Raw genomic sequence first — 26,606 nt, 5'->3', positions numbered from 1 at the left:
AGACACGAGTCTGACCCCCTACAGCTGGGAGTCCTTCCAGCGAGGGGAGCCTGGACAAAGGGTTTCCTGTCAGGGGCGGTGCTAGCACCGTCCCAGACATGGTTTTGTGTATCCTGGGTAGGCAGGGCTTTACAGGAAGGTGACTGCTGAGTGGCACCCCGGTGCTCACTACGCATAGGCCGGTCTGAACCAGTTCCAGGGGCACACCAGCCCCTGGCCTGGGGAAGTCCGGCATGGCTGAGGGGTGTAACCACCCCCCACCTAGTCCCACCCATAGGCAGGACCTAGTCACCGGGTCAGCCCCCTTTTTTAGTATAAAGTTGGGAGCGAGCCCCCTGTTAAAATTAGATCATCTTTGGAATCAAGATACCACTTTCTTCGAAAGGACTTCACGATTTCTTCTTCAAGATTCTCCCTTGTGGCTAAGGAGTAGTCACCCTGCATCCGCAGGCACCATCCTAAAGAACACTGCGGTCCGCTGCAAGTCCTTCATCACGAATCCGACGACCCAGCACGACGAGACCCGGCTTCCCTGGCACCTCTGACCTCTACTCACCTCTACAGCAAAGCTGAGAATCGTGAGTGCGACGAGACCTCAAGGGACCGACGATCGCCAAGACTGCACGACATCTTTATTGCAAGCCCACCGAGTCTTCCACTGGTGAGTGCTTTGGGGTCCGAGAAGCCCCAACCCTGCGCAGCTCCAGCATCCAAGATCAGCCTCCCTGCATCTCCACGATCGGCGTGGGGCCCTTCTGCTGTTTGCTGTGCACCGCGTTGTTTGGCTACTAGCCGGCTGGCTTGTGGCCTTCTGAACGACGCCCGACGACAACTCTTCTGCTGGTCTGGTTGCTCCAGGCTGGCCCTTGCTTCCTTGTTCAAGAGAGGCACCCCGGACCCTCCTGGTCCACTCCAGACGCCATTTTAGGTCCACCGCGTGGGCTTGAATTTGCCAAGGCTTTGTTGCCCAATCCTGGGTCCAGCGACGCCGACAGCTTCTATCTTCGTGGGACAGCTCGATCCTCCATCCTGGTCGCCGACAACGCCTCCTGGTCCGTGAGATCTTCGAGTCAAGCGTCACCCACTCACCTAGTCGAGGTGGCTACCATCCGGTGCCCTCCTGGTGCCCACTGACTACTGGCTAGTAGTCTCGAACTTGGTCCCCTCTGCTTTCAGGTGTCATCTATCTTCAAGATCCAGGCTTGGATCCGACTGAACTTTCTTCACTGGTCACCGGCCAGCATCTTTTCTTCCGGCTCCTGGTCCGTCTACGAGGATTCCCGACGTCTTTTCAGACCTATGCAGCTGCAGCCCCTGGGCTAGGTAACTTCGGCATTTCGGTGCCCCAGCATAGCCTCACTATCCAAGGGTCAGAATCTACTTTCGTTTTCTCCCTACCAGGTCGGGTTCGCCCGAGAACACTAACTTTCTATTTCCTAGCTACCATAGACTTTTGTCCCGCATCTCGCGTGAGAGTGCACACACTGCACCCGAGTCCCCTAGGCCTCCTAGACGTAATCTAACGATTCCCTAGTCAAGTCCTAGCGATTCCAAAAGCTATTAGTACTGTACTTACCTGCTAGGAATTTCGCATTCCACTTTCAGAGTATATGGTTTTCCGTGCCCCTCGGGCATTTGTGTATACTGTGCTAACTTAAGTATTTTTGTAAGAGTTTTGGTTTGTGCTTAGTACCCTGTCCTCATAAAGAGTACAGGGCTGTTGTGATCTTTAAATAAATAACTGTTTATTTTCATAACACTTGTGTGGTGTCCTTTCACTTGGTATTCAAGGGGTATATGTGTGGTAAACAGCTGGCTTAACACGCCCTCTCGAGTCTTTAGCCTTAGACTGCTCGTATCCACGCTACTAGGATAGCTGGTCTATAAGGTTGACTTACAACCAATCATCAATAAGGGTTGCTGGACTGATACATAGTGTTCACTAGAATAGTGAGCACTGCATATCAGGCCACCTTCTCACACGCACTACTTACCCGTAGGGTCTCAAGGCGCTCACAATATGTCTAACAAAAATATGACAGTGCTATGTGCCGGTATTAGCTCATTCCCATAATTTGCACCAGCCACTCTGTAGTTATGGGAAGATGTGAGTTTTCATTGAAAAGGTGATGTTTGTTTTGCTTTTAACTTTTACACCATTTGATAAATGCCCATGGCAAATCTGGGATCGTTTTGGCATTTCAAATTTTGTGCAGATCCTTAAGTGGAGCAAAAAATAAAGGAGTTGTCAAAAAATGTGCATTTTTATTTTAGCTCCCATAAAAAATGTTGATCTCTGATACAGCAAAAACTGCTGAAAGGCATAAAGGTTTAAATTATCTTGACAGTTGTAAAGTGTTTTTAGGTTAAGCTTCAGTGCTGCTGTATAGAGGCAGAACTGAGGCCAACTATATTGGGGCTAGCATGCAAAAAGGCTATGTGCGCTTTGCTACGCATTACGTACATCTTGTTAGCATGAGAGGAGAAAAGTAAATCTTTCCACTCTAACAGCACAGAGTCCTTCTGAAGCAATGCCTACATTGCCTCACGCTGCCATGGCTGAGGGAAGCAAATCCCTCTGGCAGTGCGTACACCGAACACACAAAATGTGTTAGGAGGGATGCTTACAATTTGTCTAACCAATTGTAATCGCTCACGGTAGCATTCCAACTCATCGTTCTTTTGCTCAACATGCCACCTCAGCTCCAACAGGAACAGTCCAGCCTGAAGAAAACAAGTTACTTACCTGTAACTTTGGTTCCCCAGTATTGGTAACTTTCATAGATTCCCATGCTTTGTATCATTCTCCGTCGTCGGAATGGGAGCCTCGGTAAATAGAAAATACCATAGTAGTAAGCACAAAGTGAAAAAATAGGCCTAGGCCTCATCTCATTTTGTAGCTTATCCACCTCTTTTTGTAAAAGAGACCAAACTTCTGCAGTAGCCAATCAGAGCAGCCTCACCCCACAGAACCTTCCTGAGGGAAGCTCAGAGCCTCGGATTTTCGTAGCCGTTGTGAACAGCTATCCACCAAGACAAGAAGACTGAGCTTTCCCAGGGGAGGCGGGTGGGCGCATGGGAATCTATGAAAGTTACCAATACTGGGGAACCAAAGTTACAGGTAAGTAACTTGTTTTCTTGCCCCAGTATTGGAACTTTCATAGATTCCCATGCTTTGTATCAGAGTAACCAGCAGTAAACAGAAAAGCATATTTTGTAATACATGAACCTGACAATGTGACACATCTCTGATCAGAACAGTAGAAACACATAGGATCATAAAATATGACAATAATGCAGTAATACAAAATATGCAATAGGAAGGCGGGATAGAAAGGAAAGCTCACCGACTTATTGGAAAAGATTCCTCAAAACTGCCTGGCCCACTGCCGCATCTTCTTTCACAGAAGAATCCAAACAGTAGTGGCGAGTGAAGGTGTGGACACTGCTCCATGTAGCCGCTCTACAAATGTCCTTGATTGGGACACCTGCGAATAGAGCTGTCGATGAAGCCATGGACCTGGTAGAGTGAGCACGAACCGCTCGGTGCAGTGGTTTTCCAGCCGCCTGGTGGCAAAATTGTATAGCACTGGAAATCCAGCGGGAAATACAGGCTTTAGAAACTGGACATCCCTTGCGTGGAGCACTGAAAGAAACAAATAGCTGTGAAGACTTTCTGAAGTGTCTTGTTCGCTCCAGGTAGAACTTCAGGCATCTGTGAATGTCCAAAGAGTGCAAAGATCTTTCCGCGGTGTGGAAGGCTGTGGAAAGAACGGTTTTAAGACTACTGGCTCATTTAGGTGGAATTCTGAAGGCACCTTTGGGATAAACTTAGGATTCGTCCTTAGGATCAGAACATTATTTTTAAATTGTAGAAAGGGTTCCTCAATCGTGAAAGCTTGGAGCTCACTTACTCTTCGAGCCGATGTCAGGGCCAAGAGAAGAGCCAGTTTCCAGGAAAGAAACTTAAGGTCAGACTTATGAACAGGCTCAAAAGGGGTTTTCATGAGAGATGACAAGACTAAATTCAAATGCCAGGCCGGAGGTGGCGGCCGGACTGGAGGAAAGACTCTGAATAAACCCTTCAGAAATTGTTTGATAATTCTCGCTGACCATAGGGAAGGACCTGAAGATGAACGTCTGAATCTAGAGATGGCCGCCAGATGGACTTTCACAGAAGATGGAGCCAATCCAGATTTAGCCAGTGAAAGTATGTAAGGAAAGAGTTGGTGTGGAGCAGAAGTATATGGGTGTAAACCTTCTTTCCGACACCAAACACAGAATCTCTTCCATTTAGCATGATAGGTCTTGTTGGTACTAGGAGCTCGGGGCTGGGCCAAAATGTCTCTACATTCCCCTGAGAGATCTAAACCTTGGAATTCTCGGAACTCAGGAGCCACGCTGTCAATCGCAGCGACTTCAAGTCCGGATGTAGAACTTGTCCGTGGGACATCGTTAACAGTGTCGGAACAGGATGCAGGAGAACTGGCTGGTCCTGGGAGAGGAGAAGGAGTTCCGAGTACCAAAACTGTCTGGGCCATGCTGGAGCGATCAGAATCATCCTGCACGGTTCCACCTTGAGTTTGCTGATCAACCTCGGGATCAGCGGAATGGGAGGAAAGGCGTAAACAAAGGCGCCTGACCAAGCAATCAAAAGCGTATTCCCCAAGGATTCCCGATGGTGAACCCTGCTTGCGAAGGACTGGCATTTGGCGTTCTGGGGAGTTGCGAACAGGTCGATGGATGGCCTCCCCCATCGTGCAAAGAGCTCCTCCAGAATGGTCTGGTCTAGTTCCCACTCATGAGAGACTGTCCTTTGGCGACTCAAAGCGTCTGCCCTGACATTGAGTGTCCCCGCTAGATGTTCCGCTGAGAGGGAGACATTGTTCTGGATTACCCAATTCCACAGCGTCTGGGCTTCCTTGGAGAGGGTGGAGGATCTTGTTCCGCCCTGTTTGTTTTTGTAGTGCATGGCTGTGGTGTTGTCCGTATGAACCAGCACTGCACGGTTGCGAATCCTCGGAAGAAAAGCTTGTAGAGCCAGACGGATTGCGAGAAGTTCCAGAAGGTTGATATGGAACTTGACCTGCACCGGACTCCAATGGCCGCTGACCTTTAGCTCTTGGAGGACCGCTCCCCATCCCTCCATGGAAGCATCCGTTGTCAAAATAAGGGGAGATGGTGGAAGTCGGAACGACAGACCCTTGCAAAGATTGTCTTTCAGCAGCCACCAGCCACCTGCCTTTCTCATTTCGAAGGACCCTGTGACCTGCCGCCACTGCTTGTCCAATTGTTCTTGTAGCGGACGCATTCTGAGCCTGCAGTGTGGAACTAATGGTACGCAGGATGAAATCGATCCGAGAAGCGACTTGTACCTGCGAACTGTCAGCGTCTGTCGAGATTGAAGAAGCCGAGCTGAACAAATTAGCTTGTTCTGGCGCTCCTCCGATGGAAAGGCTAGACAACTCTCTGTGTCCAGGATGGCCCCTAAGAACCTCACAGACCTGGAGGGGCATAGAACAGACTTTTCCTTGTTGAGTCGAAGACCCAGTTGCTCGAACAGGTCTTTGCATGATTAGACTGCAATGGACGCTTCTAGAGCAGATGGAGCCTTCAGCAGCCAATCGTCCAGATATGGAAAAACCTGAATAGCTTGCCTCCTGAGATAAGCTGCTACCGGAGCCAGAATCTTTGTGAAGATCCGCGGAGCGGAGCGGACCGGAGACCAAACGGTAGTACCTTTAATTGAAAGTGGCTCTTGCCCACTGTAAATCGAAGATATTGCCTGTGAGCTGGATGAATAGGAACGTGGAAGTAAGCGTCTTCCAAATCTAGGGTCGCCATGTAATCCCCTGGATTGAGGAGACAAAGGATGTCCTGAAGAGTGACCATCCTGAAGGACAACTTTACGAGATAAGTGTTGAGCCGCCGTAGATCTAAAATTGGACGCCACTTGTCCTTTGTCTTCCGAACCAGGAAGAACCTGGAATAGAACCTTATCCCCTTCTGAGAAAGGGGTACAGGCTCTACCGCCCCCTTGGTGAAAAGTTGGTGGGCTTCGAGATGAAGGAGCTTGAGATGTTTGGGAGGAAAGGCATCCGGCGCTCTTGTTGGAGGAAGGTCTTGAAACTCCAACGTGTGTCCCTCTTTGACGATCTGTAGGACCCACTGATCCGATGTAATGATCATCCAGTTGTAGAGGCAATGGGCAATCCTGCCCCCCACTGATGTGAATGAGGGAACAGGAACAGTGGAAAGAGCCACCTGACCGCTATTGTTTCCTGGTGTTGTCTCTCCTTTGCTGCCCCTGACGTCCTCTAGGCTGCTGGCGAGAGAAAGAACCCCTCTGAGAGTACTGAGGTTTATATGTCTGGCTAGACTGTGAGCCAGAAGAGTAGCGATTCTGATTTCCTCCTCTATAAGAGGAAAATCCTTTACCTCTAGCTCCTCTGAAGGGTACTTTGCGATACTGCAATGTTCCTAAGGACTTAGCTATATCGGTGTCCTTTTTAATGCCTTGCAGGGCCTCATCAACGTGCTTGCCAAACAGCATTTCTCCGTCGTATGGCAGATCCAAGATTTTATTCTGCACTTCTTGCCTGAACCATGTGGCCTTCAACCACCCTTGGCATCGCAGAACCGCCGAACCGGCAAGTGCTCGAAATGCGGTGGTCGCAATATCCATTGCGACATCAATGACTTCCGAGGAAGCCCGCTCCCCTTCAAGCAAAATCTTCCTCACTTCCTCTTTAGAAGAATCCTGCAATTCCTCTATAAATGGCGTACGGTCGTACCACATCTGGCGATCATAGCGTCCCAGAATTGTTAAAGCATTGGCTGCTCTAACCAGAAGACTTGCCATTGCTGAAAATCGTTTGCCTACATTGTCCAGGCGCCTGCCCTCCTTATCTGGTGGTGTAGTCAGTGGCGTAGAAGGATTTTTAGATTTGCTTTGGGAGGCCTGAGAAATGACCGAGTCCGGTTTCGGTTGACCAAGCAAACATGCCGGACTGCCATCAGGAGCTTTGTACTTCTTCTCTAGTCTTGGTAGCACCGGGAGGACTGTGGCCGGGTTGTGCATAGCCTTCAAGCCCTCAGACCAGACATGCTCAATGATTGGTATTGACCGTACTGAAGTCATATAAGAAACATTCCGATTGAACCGTGGTCACTGGAAGACCAAATCTTTTGGAAGCCCGTTCCATTAGGTTGTGAAAACCTCCAACATCCGCTGGAGGCGAGGTATTGCTGTCTGGATCTGCGTTGTCCGGATCCGCCGGGTCAGTAGGATTCCAAGGCGCCTGTTGATCCTGATCAGGATCCGCTTGTTGGTCTGCATCCGAAGAAGCAGTGTCATCATCAGTATCATGCACTTGCACCACCTCTTGTGGGCGCTCATCCGGCGCAGTGGTACGCGCTCTTGTAGGTAAAGAGTGGTCTGCCACAGGTTGCAATGTCTGAGGCGGAGGCGTGGGAGGACGCACTCGTTGAGCTTCTTGAGGAGTGGGGAAATGCTTCCGGTAGTCCTGCAACATAAGTTGTAGATCCGCAACCAAAGTGGAGGGCATCGCCACCATCCCTTCTGGTAGCTGACGTGCAGGCTGCTGCAAAGGCATCTGCCTGGTAGTAGTGTGCTCTTCCGCATAATAATGTTCCGGAACATAGTGCTGGTGTTCCATTTCCCCTTCCTCAGAACTGACATCCTGAACCTTAACCTGTGGGTCAGATGGGCTATAAGCTTGTCCGAATTCACTGAAAGTCTCTTCATCAGAGTCATCCTCCAACAGCAGACTAGGTGGAAATTTCCGAACCTGTCGCGGAGATGTCATCTCTGGCGTTATTAGCTTCTTTTTACGTGAAAAAACAAGTTTTTCAGAACCTTCCGTCGTCGACGACATCGTCGACGAGGTCGTCGTCGTCGACAGCAACTCTTTATGGGACTGCGTCGACGATGGAAGCGTTGACGTAGACACTGTCCTCAGCGTCGAGGATTGCGCCGTCGACGAGGTGGAACTCATCGTCGACGATGGTGGTGGTAGCGTCGATGGGATCGTCGACGAGCTCATCGTCAGCAACATGGTAACAGCCGTCGTCGACACCGTCGTCGTCGATGTCGTCCTCGTCATCGCCATCGCCGCCAGCTTTGCAGTCATCGTCGTCGACGTGGAGATGGTCATTCTCGTCGACGACGAACAGGCATCCGGAGCTTTGAAAACTGTCGACGGTGCAGCCGTCGTCGACGCAGCCGTCGTCGACGAGCCCGTCGACGATGCAACTTTCACAGAGCTGTCCTTTTTTACACTCGTCGTCGACGTACCTGATAGTTTAACCGTCGACGATCTCTGCTTCCTGTCTGAAGCGACCTCTTGATCAGAAGTTGAAGGCTTCTTGACCCCTTTATCCTTCTCAGAGGGAGGTGAAGAAATTGTTGACGACTTTTTCACCTTTTTTGAGGGTTGTTGTTCCTCAGGCTTACCCTGCCTCTCCTTCTCACCGTGGTGAGGAGATTTTAGGGAAGCAGGCCTGTCAGACCTATCAGAGGTCCCTGGTTTGGCCTTGTGAAGGGACTCGCCTGAAGCAGAAGGGGGAGACCTACCCCTCTTCTGAGACTTCTTAGATGACACCATCGACGAGGAGCCCTCACTGTCCGAAGACATAATATCCTTCCGTTCCTTCATCTTTTGAAGCCATGTGAGGAGACGTCCTTCCCTGTCCCTCAAGGTCTTTGCTGAGAAGGATCTGCAAATCGGGCAGCCTGTAGGTTTATGGTCTGGATACAGGCAGTAAATACAGTCCAAATGTTTATCCTCGACAAACAACCTCTTTTTGGAGCAGGTGGCACAGGCTCTAAAAAGGGCTTTTCTCTCCTTGTCAGACATGACGAAAAAGAATCCAAATAGTTGAAGAAATAGTCAGAAAAACTGAAGAAACTGAGCAGAGCTCAATGGAGACTCCCTTGCACAACGTGCGGTAGAAAATCTGAGGCTCTGAGCTTCCCTCAGGAAGGTTCTGTGGGGTGAGGCTGCTCTGATTGGCTACTGCAGAAGTTTGGTCTCTTTTACAAAAAGAGGTGGATAAGCTACAAAATGAGATGAGGCCTAGGCCTATTTTTTCACTTTGTGCTTACTACTATGGTATTTTCTATTTACCGAGGCTCCCATTCCGACGACGGGGAATGATACAAAGCATGGGAATCTATGAAAGTTCCAATACTGGGGCAACTGCCAGACCAGGAACTCCCGGTACTGGAACACAAGCAATCCACGACTGGTTTCACCATGGTTTGGGCTCATCAGTCGGGTGTAGCTTGGTAACAGTGGCACCGCAAGCATGGGATCCACGTCTGGGCACACTGTTGCCCGGTTAGGGCATTACATCAAACACATGGAAGGTGATGGGAGGAATACTTCCAATGCATCTAACTACTTGCAATCGCGCTGGGAAGTTTTCCAACCCATTGTTCTTTTGCCGACTATGCCAATGCAGTATGGACCCAGCATAAGGTTACGGATGATTTGTATATGGCTGGTTCTAATCTGAGGAGGTATGGTGGACAAAAGACTGATGGGTTGGAATGCCACCCCGAGTGATTGAGTGATATGTGTATCATGAAAACAATTGCATAAACCTAAAAGCCATAGGTAATATTGTAAGGCACAACCAAAAGTTGTCAATATTCTGTGGGTGTTTCATTGTTGGCGAGATTTATGATGAAAGGTGCTACTCACTGGAAAGGTGTTTACTAGACTCCAGCTTAACTTCTGAGTGAGAAATCTCTGAATCCCACAGCCTCTCATCAGCTGGGGGAGCTGAGCTGAGTATCCAAATGTGTCTGGCAGCCAGAACTGTAGTAGCAAAGAGAAGGAAGAAAAGAGAAAAATTTAACCCTGCTAATATCAGGGATTATTGAAATATACACAAAAATATTGCAAAAATTACAACTGAGACTTTTAAGATCGTTTTCCGCTTTTTCAATTAAAAAAATGGTTACTGGCATTTTGACTGGGGTTACCAAAAGCAAGCACCATATCTTATTTAACATTGTAAACTTGCATAGATCCCTATGGTAAACATCTTGAAAGGTTCACAGACTGATTCTTAGACGCAAATCTGTCAAATGGCTGCACTGGGAAGTGCACAAGGTTGGTTGCCCTGTGTTTGGTCTGCAATGGAAAAGATCATTGGCACACAATGGATCAGGTTTTAATATGCTGCACCCTGCACAGGTGCATAGCTCACACAGCTCTCACATGGGCAACAATCTTGTTGACATGCTGTCAGAAGGTAGAATCAGCATTTATACTAACACAATCTTTTTTGGGATGAGCCAAGAACCAGTGACTACCAAACTGAGGTCCAGGCTATTGGTCATCAAACATGCGAGTGAATCAATATATTCCCAAAGTTTAAGGTGAAAGTTAAAGTTACTACTACTTGGTTGTATCAGGATCTGAATATCAAGAGCATAGTTTAAAAAGTGAAGCCAAAAGAACAATTTAAACAAAAAAAAGTTTTAAAATAAACATTAAAGAACTCCACAATGTTCAGGGTGATTCTTAATTATTCATTGTCTAGTGCTTTACTTTTAAAAAGAAAAGGTAACTTAATTCACACACAACTAAATGCAAATGTACACAATCAAAGAGACCTTGCTAGCAACACTCAAAGCAGAGAGGAGTGGCAGATGGTCTCTTCGTGGTAAAAAAAAGCATAGTCCGGCCTCTTCCTATTGTATTATCACAGGGTTCATACTATAAAGCCCATTTCTTGAACATACGTCGAACAGATGACACAATGTAAAACTGGAATCTCAAGATATTAAGGCAGAGCAGTCCTAGGCTGACTGAGGGAGCTGTTGTCAACTAGAAACTCAGAAGTAACATGCAATAAATGGAGTGTCCAACCAATGCTTTTCAATAAAAAAGGTAAGGGTCAACTGAAAAATCAATCAATTAATCAGGGGAATTGTAAGCGCGCTACCAATCCGTGAGGGTCTCAAGATGTGGGGAAGGGGGGCGGGGAGGGGGAGCGAACATGGGTGGTGTTTCATTAATGCTTCGAACTAGTCTTTTTAAGTAGAAGAATACATCAGTATCGCTTGACAACTCTAAAAGTCTGAAACTTGGCTGGTTGTTTGTGCTCCCTGAGGCCTGAATACAGAGGAGAGAGCTTCACTGGAAAAGCTGTCAAGCATTTCACTTTGGAAACCCACACTTCGCATTTAAAAAATCTTTTCCTAGAATTATGGATCAAATATTGCTATCTGGTCTTCCTTGTATTGCAAGTCACTCTCCCAAGTGCCACGTCAAAACAGCTATAATTAAGGTACCGTGCAAGAACATGTACCCTTGCAGTTTAGGGGGGCTAAACAATAGACCCCCTAATAAGGAACATTCCATTATGTGCTTTACCATCATCTTGTAGCGTGCGGTGTTATGTTTTTAATGCTTTCACTGTTAGTTTACACTTGTATATTAGGCCTATATATTCTATTCTTCACTGGCTTGCATTGTTATTTTATGCCATATGCTTTGCTATGATGATGCTGATTTTATATTTTACATTTTACCCTAACACGCTTCTCAAGCATACACCGTCGATGCCCAATGTATACACTGTGCATGTATTTGTGATTATTCTGTGTAACTGTTTTTATTCCACATGTTACTCGTAAAGCTATCACTGGTTAGAAGATACTTCTTGGTATGTAGTTGGTATGTAGTTGCTATGTATTTGCTTCTTTTTTTTGTAATTGTACCTAAACATATGTAACTCGGTTAGGTGTTTCTCTGCCAACTATGTAAAGCGCTCAGATACCCTCAGCCTAGTTTAGCTGCACACCCTACTTCTCAAGTTTGTTTTTACATGAATTCTATCATTTTTTTAGAGACTTTCCAGCTTAGGATGAAAACCATCTTCATCGGCAGGGATCAAAGAAGTCTTATTCCAGCTCACTGTGGTGGTCACAGATATTTCCAATTTAGGTTGGCTTGCCTCTTGGTAAGTCTTCCCACTGCAACAAAAATGGCACAAAATAAAACCACTAATCAAAGAATTGTTTCGATTTCAATAAGTGTTGCCTATTACAACTTTCTTGTCCTGATGTGACCAATGGATGGGGCTACCACAAGGGTCGAAATACATTTTTAAACCAGTATCGGATCTACGATTCATATCTTTAAGAGCCTCTTTTGAACAAAAGATAGTCAACTGTCCCGTTAAATTAGATTCAATCTGGGCACTCACTTGCACAGTAATATACACGGACGTAGTCCCATGGGCTTTGTACGCTGCACAATCAGCACTACACCCTGCAGAGAAAATCTGTCCATATGGACTGTGTATCTGTAATGTATTATGATGCCACCTTTTCCATATAATGCATCTTTATGGAAACACAAACCCTAAGCAAAACCTTTTTTTTATTTTTTGCAATATGTGCCTAACTATATATCATTACTTTGTATGCAAAACAGAACTAAAGGGTTGACTGATATGTGTTGGATACATATCTATCAAACACAGTTGAGATATGGGATAGAACGATTCCCTCAGAACCACTGTTCCTTTCAATCCCCATCTGTAAGAGCCATTAAACGAATTTTCCTTTGCTCAAGGATGTGAGTACGCGCTCCTTCTCGAAAACTCTTTAGTTTGTTACAGGTGTAGAACATGCCTTTTATTTTATTTATTATATGGGGGCATTAAAATGAGCCAATAATGTGAGGAACAGATATACTCAGGCAGTCAAAAATGTAAACAGGCTACATAAGAATATATAAATACAAAGAGATTCAGAAATATAATATAACAGTGAGAGAAGAAAGAAATGCCGAAAAGAATGGTAATAAGATTGTGTGCATGTAAATGCTGAGACCTTTCGCAAGTTCACCAAAGAAGGAGTATATCTAAGGTGCAAAGGAAAGTCGCTCCAGAGAAGGCGCAAATGCAGAGAAAGCCTGCTGGTGGGTTCATTCGTTGTGAGACTCTCAGGTTTCCACTGTGGCCAGGGGGTGCCCGATGGAGTTCAGGCATCATGGTCTACAGTGAGTTTAGGAACAAGGTACTTAGGTTTAATGAAGTGGAGCTTAAAAGAGATCACACAACATTCTTTGAAGTGGGGTCTGGTAGGGAGAGGGAGCGGGTTTTTTAAAGGAGTGGTGAGGTGCTTGAACCTTCCGTGGTTGGTGATTCGTTGAACCGCTGTCGGAAAAACAGATTTTTTTAAGTTCATGAGCTTCACTGAGAAACCAGGGAGCACACCGCTGCCTCTGTTGATATGTAATAGGACTAGGGCCTGGCGAAGGACACAAGGTTTATAGGAGGGAGGAACGGCTTAATTTTGCTCACTAGTAGAAGCTGGAACCACGCTGTTGGTGCTACTTTATTCACATGGTGTGTGAAGTACAGTGAGGGGTCAATGAGAAAGCTCAGTAATCTAGCAGAGGTCCGCAGACCAGGGAAAAAGGCTTTTTAGTTCATTTTCGTGAGCTGCGCCTGGAAGAAAGTTGCTTTGAAAACATCTTTGTGATCACCTCCAAACATATGCAGCCTACACAAGGCACAGTGCCAGTGGAATATTGCCTGCAACATTGTTTCCATCCCTAATACAATAACACTGGATTATTAGCACTGGTTGTATCATTTATTCATTCTTTCAGATGGTACCAGTGAACATGCGGCATGTTTTGCACAACACCCAGTCCCTAATGTCCTAGTACCTGAGTGCGTTCTTTCTTGTATACCAAAAAAAAATCCTTATTCCCACTCATAGGTCTTTAAAGCTGTATTTGCAAATATTGTCCCCACTTTGCAGGCGTGAATTCAGGGTTTTCCCCATTGGGGTGCATGGAGAGGGAGGCCCAAGTAAAGTGTTTTCCTGTTTGGAGATACAAAAGGCCTTCAACGACCTGCAAGGAGAGTGAAAGGGTAACCAAGGAAGAGTGAAAAAAGAACAAGGTGGGTCAGTGTCAACAACCAGAGAGAGAAAACAACAGCGGAGCATGAGCTAGTGGGAGAGTCAGCTACATATTTCTGCTGAGCTTTGCCCACTACCCCACTAACTGCACTACTAGCAAAAAGAAGGATTACCTCCTTGCAGATGTTGCCAAACTCCTGTTGGAAGAAGCGCTGGCCCTGCAGAAACTGCCGCACCATTGACTCGCCACTGGGCAGGTTCCCATCCTAGAAGAGAAGAAGAACACCTCTGAGCTGAAGCCTGGGCCAATCATCATACAATGAGATAGGAAGATTTGGGAAACTTTACCATTTCCACCCACGAGCCACCAACAGGTACAAACTGCCCTCGTTTGACAAAGTCCTTGATCTGTGAGTAAAGGTCAGGATACCGGCCCTTCACCCACTCGAACTGCTGCGCCTGATAAGAGAAAAAATGCATCGAGATGAGTTGGAGGATGCTGAGAAAGAAGCAAGAGTACAGTACACCAGACCATAACAGACACAGATGGTAGAGATAGGCATATGCACAGAATACACCACGCAGAAGTGGACAAAAAGGCGAAAATGTTAAAGTATTGTTAAAGTGAAAATGGAGATCTGTGCAGCACATGGTGAACTGAGAATAAATGGAAGTGAAAGATGGTTGCAAAGGGACAGAGGATTGGCATGCATTCGTAATATGGATATAATTGAGTATAACTGCACAATCAGGAAAGTGACAGTACAGTATGGGAGTAGTCCTAGTGGAATATGCTACTTACCAGTATGCATCTGTTCTTGGCATGTAGGGCTGCTGACATTCATATCTGTGCATAGATCGCCGCCTAGTGTTGGGTCCGGATGATTGCACATTGTTGTCCTGGAAGAGTCTTCGAAGTATCACGAGATAGGTGGCTCCTCCCCTGGACTACAGTGCGCATGGGCATCCTCTCCATTCTCAGATTGTTTTTCGCCATTGTGGCAGAGATGGAGTGTAAAACAGTAAGTGATGACCATGCCTGAGAATTATTCTGAGTGCTACAGCTGCGACAGGCACCGGGGAGGAGGGTGGGCGATATGAATGTCAGCAGCCCTACATGCCAAGAACAGATGCATACTGGTAAGTAGCATATTCCGTTCGAGGCATGTGGGCTGCTGAATTCATATCTGTGCATAGAATAAATAGCAGTTACCTCCTTATCGGCAGCTGCAGCAGTCTGAAAGAGTTCTGAGAACAGCTTGCTGTTTGGAGTGCACATCTACGCAGTAGTGTTTGGTAAATGTATGTATGGTGGTCCATGTGGCTGCTCTACATATATCCTCTAGAGGAATGTTACCTTGGAAAGCCATGGATGCCCCTAACTTGCGTGTGGAATGCGCTCTTGGGGGAACTGTTAAAGTGCGTTTAGCTTTTTGATAACAGATTTGTATGCACTTAACAATCCATCTGGCTATACCGGATTTGGAAATAGGGTTGCCTTTGTGTTGTGGAGAGAAGGCAACAAACAGTTGTTTAGTCTTTCTAAAGTCTTTCGTCCTGTCAATGTAATACAGGAGAGCTCTTTGACATCTAAGGTGTGCAGTGCTCTGTCTGCCACTGAATCAGGGTTTGGAAAGAAAACTGGCAGTTCTATGTTTTGATTATTGTGGAACTGCGAGATGACCTTTGGCATGAACTTGTGGTTGGTGCGCAGCACTACCCTATTAGCATGAATTTGTAGGTAGGGCTCTTGAATTGTCAGGGCTTGAAGCTCACTGGCTCTTCGTAGCGATGTGATGGCTATCAGAAAAGCTACCTTCAATGTAAGAAACTGTATCTCACAAGAATGGAGAGGCTCAAAGGGGGGCCCCATGAGCCTGGTGAGAATGATATTTAGATTCCAGACAGGCGAAGGAGGGTGTCTGGGAGGGATCACTCTTTTAAGGCCTTCCAAAAAGGCTTTGATGGCAGGCACTCAGAAAAGTGAAAGGTGCTGCCTGTTCTGAAGATAGGCGGCCATAGCAGCCAAATGTATCCCGATGGAACTATACGCTAGATTGCATTGGTACAGATGAAGCAGGTAACATATGATATTCTGCGTGGACGCATCTAGCGGATTAATATCATTGTTGGAACAGTATATGACAATTCGTTTCCATTTGGCTGCATAGCACGCCCTAGTTGTAGGTCGCCTTGCCTCTTTGATGATGTTCATACACTCAGGGGGCAAGTTGAGGTAGCCAAACTCTATGACCTCAGGAGCCAAATCGCCAGGCTTAACTGTTGTGGATCTGGGTGCTAAATGTCTCCATGGCTCCGAGTGAGGAGGCTGGGAGTGAGGCGCAGCCGTGGGTGAGGCACCACTGAAAGTTCCAGGAACGTGGTGTACCAAGCCTGCCGTGCCCACGTTGGAGCAACCAGGATGAGCGTCATGGAGTGCTGCCGCAGTTTGCGCGCCACCAGCGGTATGAGTGGGGCTGGGGGAAAAGCGTACGCAAATCCATATCGCATTGCCCTGAGACTACGCGTGTGGGAACCTGGTGGCGAAGCTTTGGCATTTTGCGTTCTCTTTGGCGAAGAGGACGATCTCTGGATGACCCCACTGCTGGAAGTATGGCTGGAGTACCGAGGGGTGGATTTCTCACTCGTGCATCTGATGACTGTGCCTGCTGTCTACGCCCGGGAGATGCTCCGCCATGAGGAAGATGTTCCTCTGAATGGCCCACTTCCACATGCTCTGGGCGAGGTGAGATAGCTGCGGGGAGTGTGTGCCTCCCTGTTTCTGGATGTAATACATGGCAGTCATGTTGTCCGTCCGGATCAACACGACCTTCTTGCACAGGTGCAACTTGAACGCTTTTAGTGCCATGAAGATTGCCATCAGCTCTAACAGGTTGATATGCATCTTCTGTTGTTGTGTTGTCCATAGTCCCTGCACCGTGTAATGGAGGACATGCGCTCCCCAACCCTGGAGAGATGCGTCCGTCGTTAGCACTATCTGTGGGACAGGCTCTTGGAACGGTCGTCCCCTGCAAAGGGTTTGTGGATTCCACCAATGCAGAGAGTTGTAAGCACGACCGGTCACCAACACTAGGTCTTTTAGATGCCCATGAGCCTGATTCCACTGTCGTGCTAAGCATTCTTGAAGGGGACGCATGTGCAGTCTCGTGTGCGGGACTATGAATATGCAGGAGGCCATCATACCGATGAGCTGCATGAACACCTGCGCTGGGAGGGATTGTTGAGGCCTGAACCTCCGAATGAGCAGCTGCATGCTGTTGACCCTGGCAGAGTTTGGCTGTGCCGTCGCCGTCAGAGTGTTCAATGTTGCCCCTAGGTACTGTTGCACATGGGCGGGCTGCAGGTGTGACTTTGTGTAGTTGAGTGAGAACCCCAGACTGTGAAGGAGGTGAATTGTGCGCGACATGTGGCTGGCACACTGCTGGGCTGACTTGGCCTGAACGAGCCAGTCGTCCAGGTAGGGATAGACGTGAACATGTCTTCGAAGGTGGGCAGCCACGGTCGCTAAGCACTTGGTGAACACTCTGGGGGCAGTGGTGACCCCGAAAGGCAGGACCTTGAATTGGTAATGCTGATTGTTGATGGTGAACCTGAGATATTTCCTGTGACTTGGGTGAATGGGAATGTGGAAATATGCATCCTTGAGGTCCAGGGTCGCTAGGAAGTCGCCCTGACTGAGCAACGGCAGGACCTGCTGTAAGGGTAACATATGGAAGTGTTCTGAAAGTATGTATTGGTTGAGGGGTCTGAGGTCTAGAATGGGCCGCAGGGAACCGTCCTTTTTTGGGATTTAGAAGTACAGAGAGTACACTCCTGTACCTCGTTCTTCTGCAGGCACGAGCTCTATTGCCCCTTTTTGCAGCATGGAGAGTACTTTTTGCTGCAATAAGTGCATGTGCTCTGTGGACATAGGACGGTGCCTTGGGGGTATGTTGGGGGGGTGGAGGTTAGTTCTAGACAATAGCCATATCGGATAAGTTGTCTCACCCACCTGTCCGTGGTAATGCCTTCCCATACTGGCAGGAACTGCTGGAGTCTTTCCCCGACAGGTGTTAGATGGTCGGGGGGTAGTGACAAGGCGTCACTGTTTGTTGAGAGCGGAGGATCTGGCGTTGTTATTGCCACGTCCTCTGCCTTTGGCGCTGTTCACACGGTATCCACCCCTGGTATTCTTTGTGTAGGTGGATTGCGCGCTCCCTTTGGTGTACTGAGCCTGCTGTAAAGCCTGTCCTCTAGAGGCTTCCCTATTACCGGAGCGACGAAAGGAACTGCCCCGAAACTGCTGAGATTGCAGAGCCCCCATGGATTTTGCTGTCTCAGTGTCCTTTTTTATTTTCTCGAGTGTTGTGTCTACCTCGGGACCAAAAAGGAAGTCTGGGTTAACCGGCTGGTTGAGCAGAGTTGTTTGAATCTCGGGTTTGAATCCAGAGATGTGGAGCCATGCGTGACGTCTTAGCATTACACCAGTGTTGATGGCCCTAGCTGCCGTGTCTGCTGCGTCCAGTGCGCATTTGATGGATGCATTAGAAATCAACTTCCCTTCCTGTATAATCATGTCAGCTCCCTCCTTGTAAACATCAGGCAGGTGTTGCAACAACTGTTCTAGTGTGTCGTAGTGAGCCCTGTCGTATCTTGCCAACAGGGCCTGTGTATTTGAAATCCTCCAAATATTAGCAGCCTGTGCTGCCACTCGCTTCCCTGACGCCTCCAGAATCTTTGATTCCTTGTCCGAAGGTGGAGCGTCACCACTAGTTTGTGAGTTTGCCCTCTTGCGGGCATTGGCCACTACAAGGGAGTCCAATGGGAGCTGGCCTTTGATGTAGGTGGGGTCCACTGGAGCAGGCATATATTTTTTCTCAATCCGTGGGTTGATAAACCTTGCTTTTGTGGGTTCTTTGAAAATGTCCGCAGCATGCTTGAGGACCCCTTTAAGCATAGGCAAAGTCTTAGTGGATCTTTCAGAGGTGGAGAATGTGTCGAACAAGAAATCTTCGTCCACAGGTTCTGCGTGCATTTCCACGTCATGGTTGAGGGCTGCCCTTTCTATCAAAGCGTTCAACGCCGCCGTGTCCTCAGTTGGCGATGTTTTGACGCTGTAGGACTGAGCGTCTGGTGCAGCTTGTGGATCATCAGGGTCAACAGTTTGATCTACAGCCTCAGACCACTGTTGTGGGTCGTCTTGATCAGTGTCAGCGTGATAAGTGAAGGCCGCCTGACCATAGTCTTCACCCATGTCCTCCTCGCTTTGTGCTGGAGAATATGCCATTTGCTGTGAATAGTCCTGAACGTGCTCAAAGAGAACTGGTGAGGTGGCCGAGTCCCTCTTCCGTTTGAGAGGAATTTTGTAACCCTCCAAGGGATGTTCAGGTGCGATCTTCCGCTTGTGGATGGTTAGCCTGCCCGATTCCGAGTCGATAAAGAGTTTCGACTGGTTGTCGTACAAGGGTTCGTGGAACACAACCCCTTCGGGGCTGGGCTTCGAAGGCGCCGACGACGTTTTTGAAGGGTTGGTGCCTTTGTGGTGTTCAAGATGCTTCGCTCGAGCCGTTGGCGAAAGACCGAACTTAATCGGAGGGTGGCCAACGGTTTTTGAGCTCGATGTAGTGGTCGATTCGAGCTGCTTCGGCGCCTGAGTAGGACGCTTGCTTGATTGCGTCGACTCGAGCTCCCGGCGTGTAGCATTTCCGGCCTTAGGCGTCGACGACACTTGTTGTTTCGGGTCGGCTTTGGTTTTCGACTCGAGTTGTTTGCTCAGCAGTGGCTTGAGCCCAGAAATCTTCGGTTCGACGGCCTTCTTAGTCTGGAGGCTTTTGGCCTCGTCGCCATGTTTGTGCGTCGACGCCGACGGCGTCGAGGTGACGTGTTTGATGCTTGAGCTCTGCTTTGACGCTCCAGTCTTCGAGGCGACTGCCCCTTTCGACGCCGAAGGGTTGTCAATAGTTTTTGATTGGACTGGCGTCGACGTCGAACCGACCACCATTTTAAGTAGTTTCGGTTTCGATTTTGGCTCCGTTGGTTTCGGTTTCGATTTTGAAGAATCGACCGATGGCTCCTTGGATGTATTCTTAGCCTGGCTTGGACGCGGGGCTATAGAACGTGAAGGAAGATCTTGGCTAAGGCCTCTCGGCGATGCCTCGACCTGAGCCGTAGGGCGCGTAATGTCAGTTATAGGTCCCGCTACTGCGGTTGGGCCTGGCTCATCACTGGAGTCGTCATCGACGGCTCCGATGGCCCCTTCGTCGTCCCCTACCTCGACGACGTCTTCTTCGTGGACGTACTCTTCAGCTTGCTCGTCCACCTCGAAGTTGGAGTCATGCTCCGACGCTGGTTCTGACTGCTCTTCAGGAACCTCTTCTTCTTCTTCCTCGTCTTCTTCGGCGCCTTCTTCGTCACCGGCCTCGAAAATGTTGACCGGCTCGGGCGCCGACTTTTGCGCTGACTGCCTCGCTGCGCGTCGAAGTTTAAGCGTCTTGTTGGACGGAACTTCGAGCAGGCCATACAGCTGGCCTCGTCGTGCTCGGGGGACAAACATTTATTGCACTCTGGGTGCACATCAATGTGGGGGTATTTTGAATTACAGACGGGGCATCGTTTAAAGGGCTCCGATCCATCGTCGTCGTAGTCTGGGCTTTTGGTGTCGAAAGCGAGAATCAGCTTCCGACGTCCGGTTCGTAGGACTGGAAAAGAAACAGGCACCGAACGAGACAACATCGACGCTTCGAAGGCCTTTTGGCCTTAGAAAAGAGTTAATACAAAGTTTCCTAAGTAGAGTCGAGAAAGTACAACCGAACCCAATGGCGGAAAAAAACAATCTGAGGATGGAGAGGATGCCCATGCGCACTGTAGTCCAGGGGAGGAGCCACCTATCTTGTGATACTTCGAAGACTCTTCCAGGACAACAATGTGCAATCATCCGGACCCAACACTAGGCGGCGATCTATGCACAGATATGAATTCAGCAGCCCACATGCCTCGAACACAGAATTATTTATCATGAACACAACATAAACAAAATCAAAAAACATATAAGGCATACGCAACTTGCATAGTTCACTGTTATTTAATCACAATGAACATAAGATGGAATCAAAAAATGTTCAGGGTTAACAAACTAAAATACAAATGGTAATGTGGTATAAGGCCAGGCTCAGTGTCTAGAAAAGGAGAGCCTTAGTGGTCTGCAGAGTGTGCAGTCTCGCAGAGAACACTCACCAGAGCCATTCATTGATCATTGATGAGGATAACGAGATTTGCACTTTACTCTTTCTCTATACCTGTTCAACTTCACATCAATCACTTGAACCCTTACTCACACACACCCCTTCCTTTCCATTTCGGGCACTCAATTATCTAAATGTTTTTTGATTCAATAGTATGTTCAATGTGATTAAATAACAGTGAACTTTACGAGTTGCGTATGCCTTATATGTTCTTTGATTTTGTTTAGGTTGTGTTCATGATAAATAATTCTGTACCGGGTACCCAGGTCCCAGGGACAGCAATTGGGTTTACACTTCCGGTAACGTCAATCAGGAAAGTGAGCAGACGAAAATATGGGAAGGTTTAAATGTAATGGGCTTGGGGTGCAGGGCAGAAGTAGATATGGGAAATCAGACAGGATCTATATTTGGAAGCTTGGAGGAGCAGCTGCAAAGTAAGATTTGGAAAGCCAAAAGGTGGCTATGAGTATTTGCAGTGGCTGCCACATAAGAGCTAAGTAAAAGAAGGGATCAGTGAAGGGAATCATTTAGAAGGGCAGTGAGTGAGCTTTACAGAGACTGAGAGGTCAGTGTGTTCTGATCCATGAAGGGTTTTCCATTTATAACGATGCCACATTGTGAAGTAAATATCAGAACCTGAATAGAGCAAAAGGTTCTTCTGCACAATAAGATACAATCTCATTAAAGAAACGTTAAAGTAAGCCCTGTAACTCACAGAGACATCCAAGTATAAGTAGTGCATGGGATGAACAGACCCCTCCCTGGCACAGAACGTAATGTATGTAGTGATGTGAACAAGCAGCAAAGAGTGTCTGGGAACTTGGTGAGACTATTCACTTGCATAGTACAAAAACTCATCTTAAGATGATTTAACAAGAGAGTTGATTCCAATATGTCTCCTTCATGCCATTCCTCAGAAAAAGGTGAGTTTTACTTAATTCATGTGAAGGTTGTTACGGAGTGCTATCCCGATCACAAGAAGCAAGCTCCACATTCTTCGTTAAACATTTGAGATGCAGTGTATGTTAGTGATACCGTTAATGTCATGAGGGAAGATCAAAACGTTTTTAAAAAGTGTGCAAATATTTTTGAACATATCCGAATGGGCATGATATGCTGATTATGTGATTAAACTACAGATAAAAAAAGTTTCCCTTAAAGGGAAAATATACTTTTCATGATTACTCAGGTTACATGTGATCAAGCTGGTTTGTTGTGTGTCCCTTCACAGGCATCCAACTCATGCAGTGCCCCCTGTCACTTCAGTGGTCAGAGCCAGCGTTAATCATCCCCTATGTGGTAGGGTCTAGCTCCCACCACTGACCATTCCCAAACCAGAATCCTTTATCCACCAAATTACACATTTTGTTGAGGCAGGCGGAGCATAAGTTCTCTTGTTAAAGGTTTAAATTAGATTAATCATAAAAACAGGAAAGTATACATTTAAGAACCCACTGACCCAGACACGCCACCCGCAACCTCAGAGGATTAGCGACTGCGCCAACACTCTCGCCCCTCTCAAGAAACCCTCCAAAAGCCACACCAGCAAGAAAGCTAGCTGGTTCACTGAGGACCTCCAGGCCTCCAAGCAGACCTGCCGAAAGCTAGAGAAGAACTGGCTCCGCGAACGAACACCGGACAGCTACGCAGCCCACAAGAACGCTACCCGCAGACACCATCACCTCATCAGATCCACCAAAAGGGCCTCCTTCAAAGACCGCCTAGACAACAACGCACACAACAGCAAAGAGCTCTTCACCATCGGGAAGGAACTCTCCAACCCCAGCTCCCACACCAACGACATCCCACCCTCGCAAGGCCTGTGCGACTCACTCGCCACCTTCTTCCACCGCAAGATCGCAGACATCCATGACAGCTTCAACGCCACAACCGCCAGACTACGGAGACACCCGCACCAACGACCACCACCCGCACCAACCGCCTGCTCTCCTGGACCAACATCAACGACGACAACACCATCAAGGTCATGAATACCATCCACTCCGGATCTCCATCAGATTCTTGCCCACACCACATCTTCAATAAAGCCACTGCCGCCATCGCACCCCATCTCCGAAAAGCCATCAACATCTCCTTTGAGACAGCAACCTTCCCTGAGAGCTGGAAGCACGCAGAGATCAACACCTTACTCAAGAAACCCAAGGCGGACCCCAAGGATCTCAAGAACTTCCGGCCCATCTCCCTGCTCCCGTTCCTGGTGAAGGTCATCGAGAAAACCGTCAACAAACAACTGACCCGCTTCCTCAAGGAGAACATCAACCTGGACCCGTCCAAGTTCGGATTCCGCAGCAACCACAGAACCAAAACTGCCCTCCTCGCCGCCACAGATGACATCAAAACCCTGCTAGACAATGGAGAAACAGTGGCCCTCATTCTCCTGGACCGGTCAGCCACCGCACACTACAAACACGCCTCCACGACGCCGGGATCCAAGAGAAGGTCCTGGACTGGACCACCACCTTCCTCTCCGGCAGAACACAGAGCATCCGCCTCCCCCTTCTGCTCTGAAGCCACTGAGATCATATGCGGCGTACCCCAGGGCTCATCCCTCAGCCCAACGTTGTTCATCATCTACATGGCACCACTCGCCCACATCGCCCGACTACACGACCTCAACAACATCTCCTACGCCGATGACACCCAACTGTTCCTCTCCCTCACCAAGGACCCCCTCACAGCCAAAACCAACCTCAACGAAGGAATGAAGGCCGTCGCCGAATGTATGAACAGCCGACTGAAGCTGAACTCGGACAAAATGGAGGCCTTCATCCTCAGATCCACCCATTCGGCTTGGGACGGCTCCTGGTGGCCGACCGCACTGGGAACAGCTCCCACACCCACCAACCACGCAACCTGGGGATCATCCTCGACTCCACCCTCTCCATGACTAAGCAGGTCAACGCCGTCTCCTCCTCCTGCTTTAACACCGTCAGCATGCTCTGCAAGATCTACATATGGATCCCCACCAAAACAAGAAGAACAGTCATCCAGGCCCTCGTCAGCGGCTGGCTGGACTACGGAAACGCACTCTACGCAGGAGCGCGGCCAAACTCCTGAGAAAGCTTCAACACATCCAGAACACCTCTGCACGCCTGATCCTCGACATCCCTCACCGGAGCCACATTATACACCACCTGAGAGACCTGCACTGGCTCCCGTAAGCAAAAGGATAACCTTCAAGCTCCTCACCCTCGCACACAAGGCACTCCACAACACCGGGCAAGCGTTCCTCAAAGGACGACTCAGCTTCTACACCCCCACCCGCCAGCTACATTCCGCCGACCTCGCCCTCGCCACAGTCCCCCGCATCCAGGGAGCAACCTCTGGCGGCAGATCGTTCTCCCACCTCGCCGCAAAGACCTGGAACACCCTCCCCATCCACATTCGGCAGACCCAAGACCTGCTGACCTTCAGAAAACTCCTCAAGACCAGGCTTTTCGAGCAGTAGCAGCATTCCCCTCAGCGTTTTGAGACCCTCACGGGTAAGTAGTGCGCTTTACAAATGTATTGATTGAAGAAAATTAATGATAGACCCCAGAATGATAAAAAAAAATATTGGGGTGTTGCTTAATACAACAAGGTCAGAGTAGATTCAGTACCTGAATGATCTCCACTAAAGGATATATTTGGAGTGCAATATAGACCCACTGGGAATGCATGGTCAGGGGCAGGTATAATTAAAGAGGATACGTGTTTGGAACTGGTCTCCAAAGAGGTTTAACCAAGAGAGTGAGATGTCCCCATTGCGCATGTTCATAAAAAAGCTTTCTGCCCTTCTGGGGATAAAGGTCAATGACTCTCAGGAAAGGAAACAATGAGGGATTGCAGGCGAGAGAGGTGTTACCTCCCTCCTGACGGAAATCATATAGGTGTTAGCCCCATTAGGCAGGCATCAAAGGGAAGTTGCCTTTGAACTGCAAAAGTGTAATACTAGGGTGGAGGGTTGCCCCACAGGGAGCAAAGGGGGGAAACCAGTTGCCACACAAGTTATAGCCCTGAGGTAGCTACAACCCAGGGATGAGCTAGTGAGGTCCAGACAATGAGAGAGGGGCTTCACCATCTTGAGAGCAGGCAGAACGGTGCATCTCATGATGGCCAGGAGCCACATTCCACAGGAAGTGGTCACCAGGGGGAATGGAACCTGGTAGCTAATTGGCTATCAACCTCATCGTGCCCTGGGGGCATTTTCGCATAAAGAGGGCACCCCATGGCACCCCGACCTCCGATCTCAACTGACCTAGAAGGAGGATCGAAGGATTGCCCTGTTGCACCGATGAACTAGCAGAGAGAGACTACATCGCTGAAGACTGCACCTGCTGCACCTGGTGGCTCGCGAAGGGAGGCATTGTGCCTGGCGTGTCCTGCTCAACGAAAAGTTGTCTACGGAGTCCTGCAAAGCCTAGAAGCTCCAAGGGCCAGCCAACTGGCCTCTTGTTCACAGCAAAGGGACACAACAGATGAAGATGCTTGCTGGGGCTGTTTGGTAACCCAAAGTATTTATGCCACTATCACTGCTGCCGTGCAGCACCTAAGACCAAGACCAGACGAACAGCGTTGCACCCGAGTTAGCAGAAACTGGGAGTACTTTCTGGGAAAGTTGCTGGGACGCTCACAGGACAGGCTATTAATTCAGGTAGGATTGATCTGTGATAGCGACACAGGGCGACTGGTAGCCCAGTAGCGACTGACATTGTATGACCTCGACCCTGTGACCAGGACAGCCTCAACCAGCTAAGGTACTGAGGAGTAGTTACAGCAAGACCACCAGAGATCCCATCGAATCCACAGCATCCTTGGAGCATCTTCAGCATCCTTCATCCTTAGCATCAGGACCACTGCAATGAAATCCATTGAATGCGGATAAAGTGCCTGGAACTGCTTGAAGACTGCTACTTCTGTGGAGGTAACTGTTTCTGAGGACACTGCTGGTCCTCCTGACTAACTCATTGCTGGAATTGGAGGTCCCAATTAACTCTACCAGACAGCATTGAAACTTGACCAAGTTCACCTTGAAAAAGATTCTACGTATCAAATTTGTTGAATTAGCCAATGATTGTTCGCGATTGAGTGAAATCTTTTGATTTACTATTTCTTGTAAACTTCATATCTCTGATATCCTCCAGGGATCTTTTTCATTTTGGTGCCTAACTTCGTATAGAATTACAGCCTATTTTTACAAATTAGTGTCAGATTTTTTGAGTGTTGTGTCGATTTCATCTGCAATTGTTTTAGTGCTCTTTAAATGATTTACACTTGTTCCTTTTTGTAAGCCTTGCTCTTCAGGGCCACTGCTATCTAGGGTTGAGCTGAAGGTTTAACAAACAAAACCGAAGGGTCTTATAGGGGTCGGTGTGTGTGTTGAGTGTGCACAACCAGACCATATAATACACCAGTTTCCTCGCAGAGGCTCTCAGGAAATAAACAAG

General features: G+C 48.1%; 1 protein-coding gene across 1 annotated transcript in view; it reads right to left on the bottom strand.

Annotated features, from left to right (window-relative positions):
• MAN2C1 (mannosidase alpha class 2C member 1) overlaps positions 1-26,606 on the bottom strand; it is a 362,406-nt gene that overhangs the window by 136,197 nt on the left and 199,603 nt on the right. The window contains exons 8-10 of the mRNA XM_086959311.1: positions 14,267-14,377; positions 14,092-14,184; positions 9,729-9,845 (exon numbers count right to left, since the gene is read on the bottom strand). Of these exons, the coding sequence (XP_086815437.1) occupies positions 9,729-9,845; positions 14,092-14,184; positions 14,267-14,377 (321 nt within the window). The remainder of the gene's footprint in view (positions 1-9,728; positions 9,846-14,091; positions 14,185-14,266; positions 14,378-26,606) is intronic.

The sequence above is a fragment of the Lissotriton vulgaris genome, chromosome 2_2, assembly GCF_964263255.1.
Source record: "Lissotriton vulgaris chromosome 2_2, aLisVul1.2, whole genome shotgun sequence".
Lineage (NCBI taxonomy): Eukaryota > Metazoa > Chordata > Amphibia > Caudata > Salamandridae > Lissotriton > Lissotriton vulgaris.
This window is presented reverse-complemented; position numbering and strand designations above follow the sequence as displayed.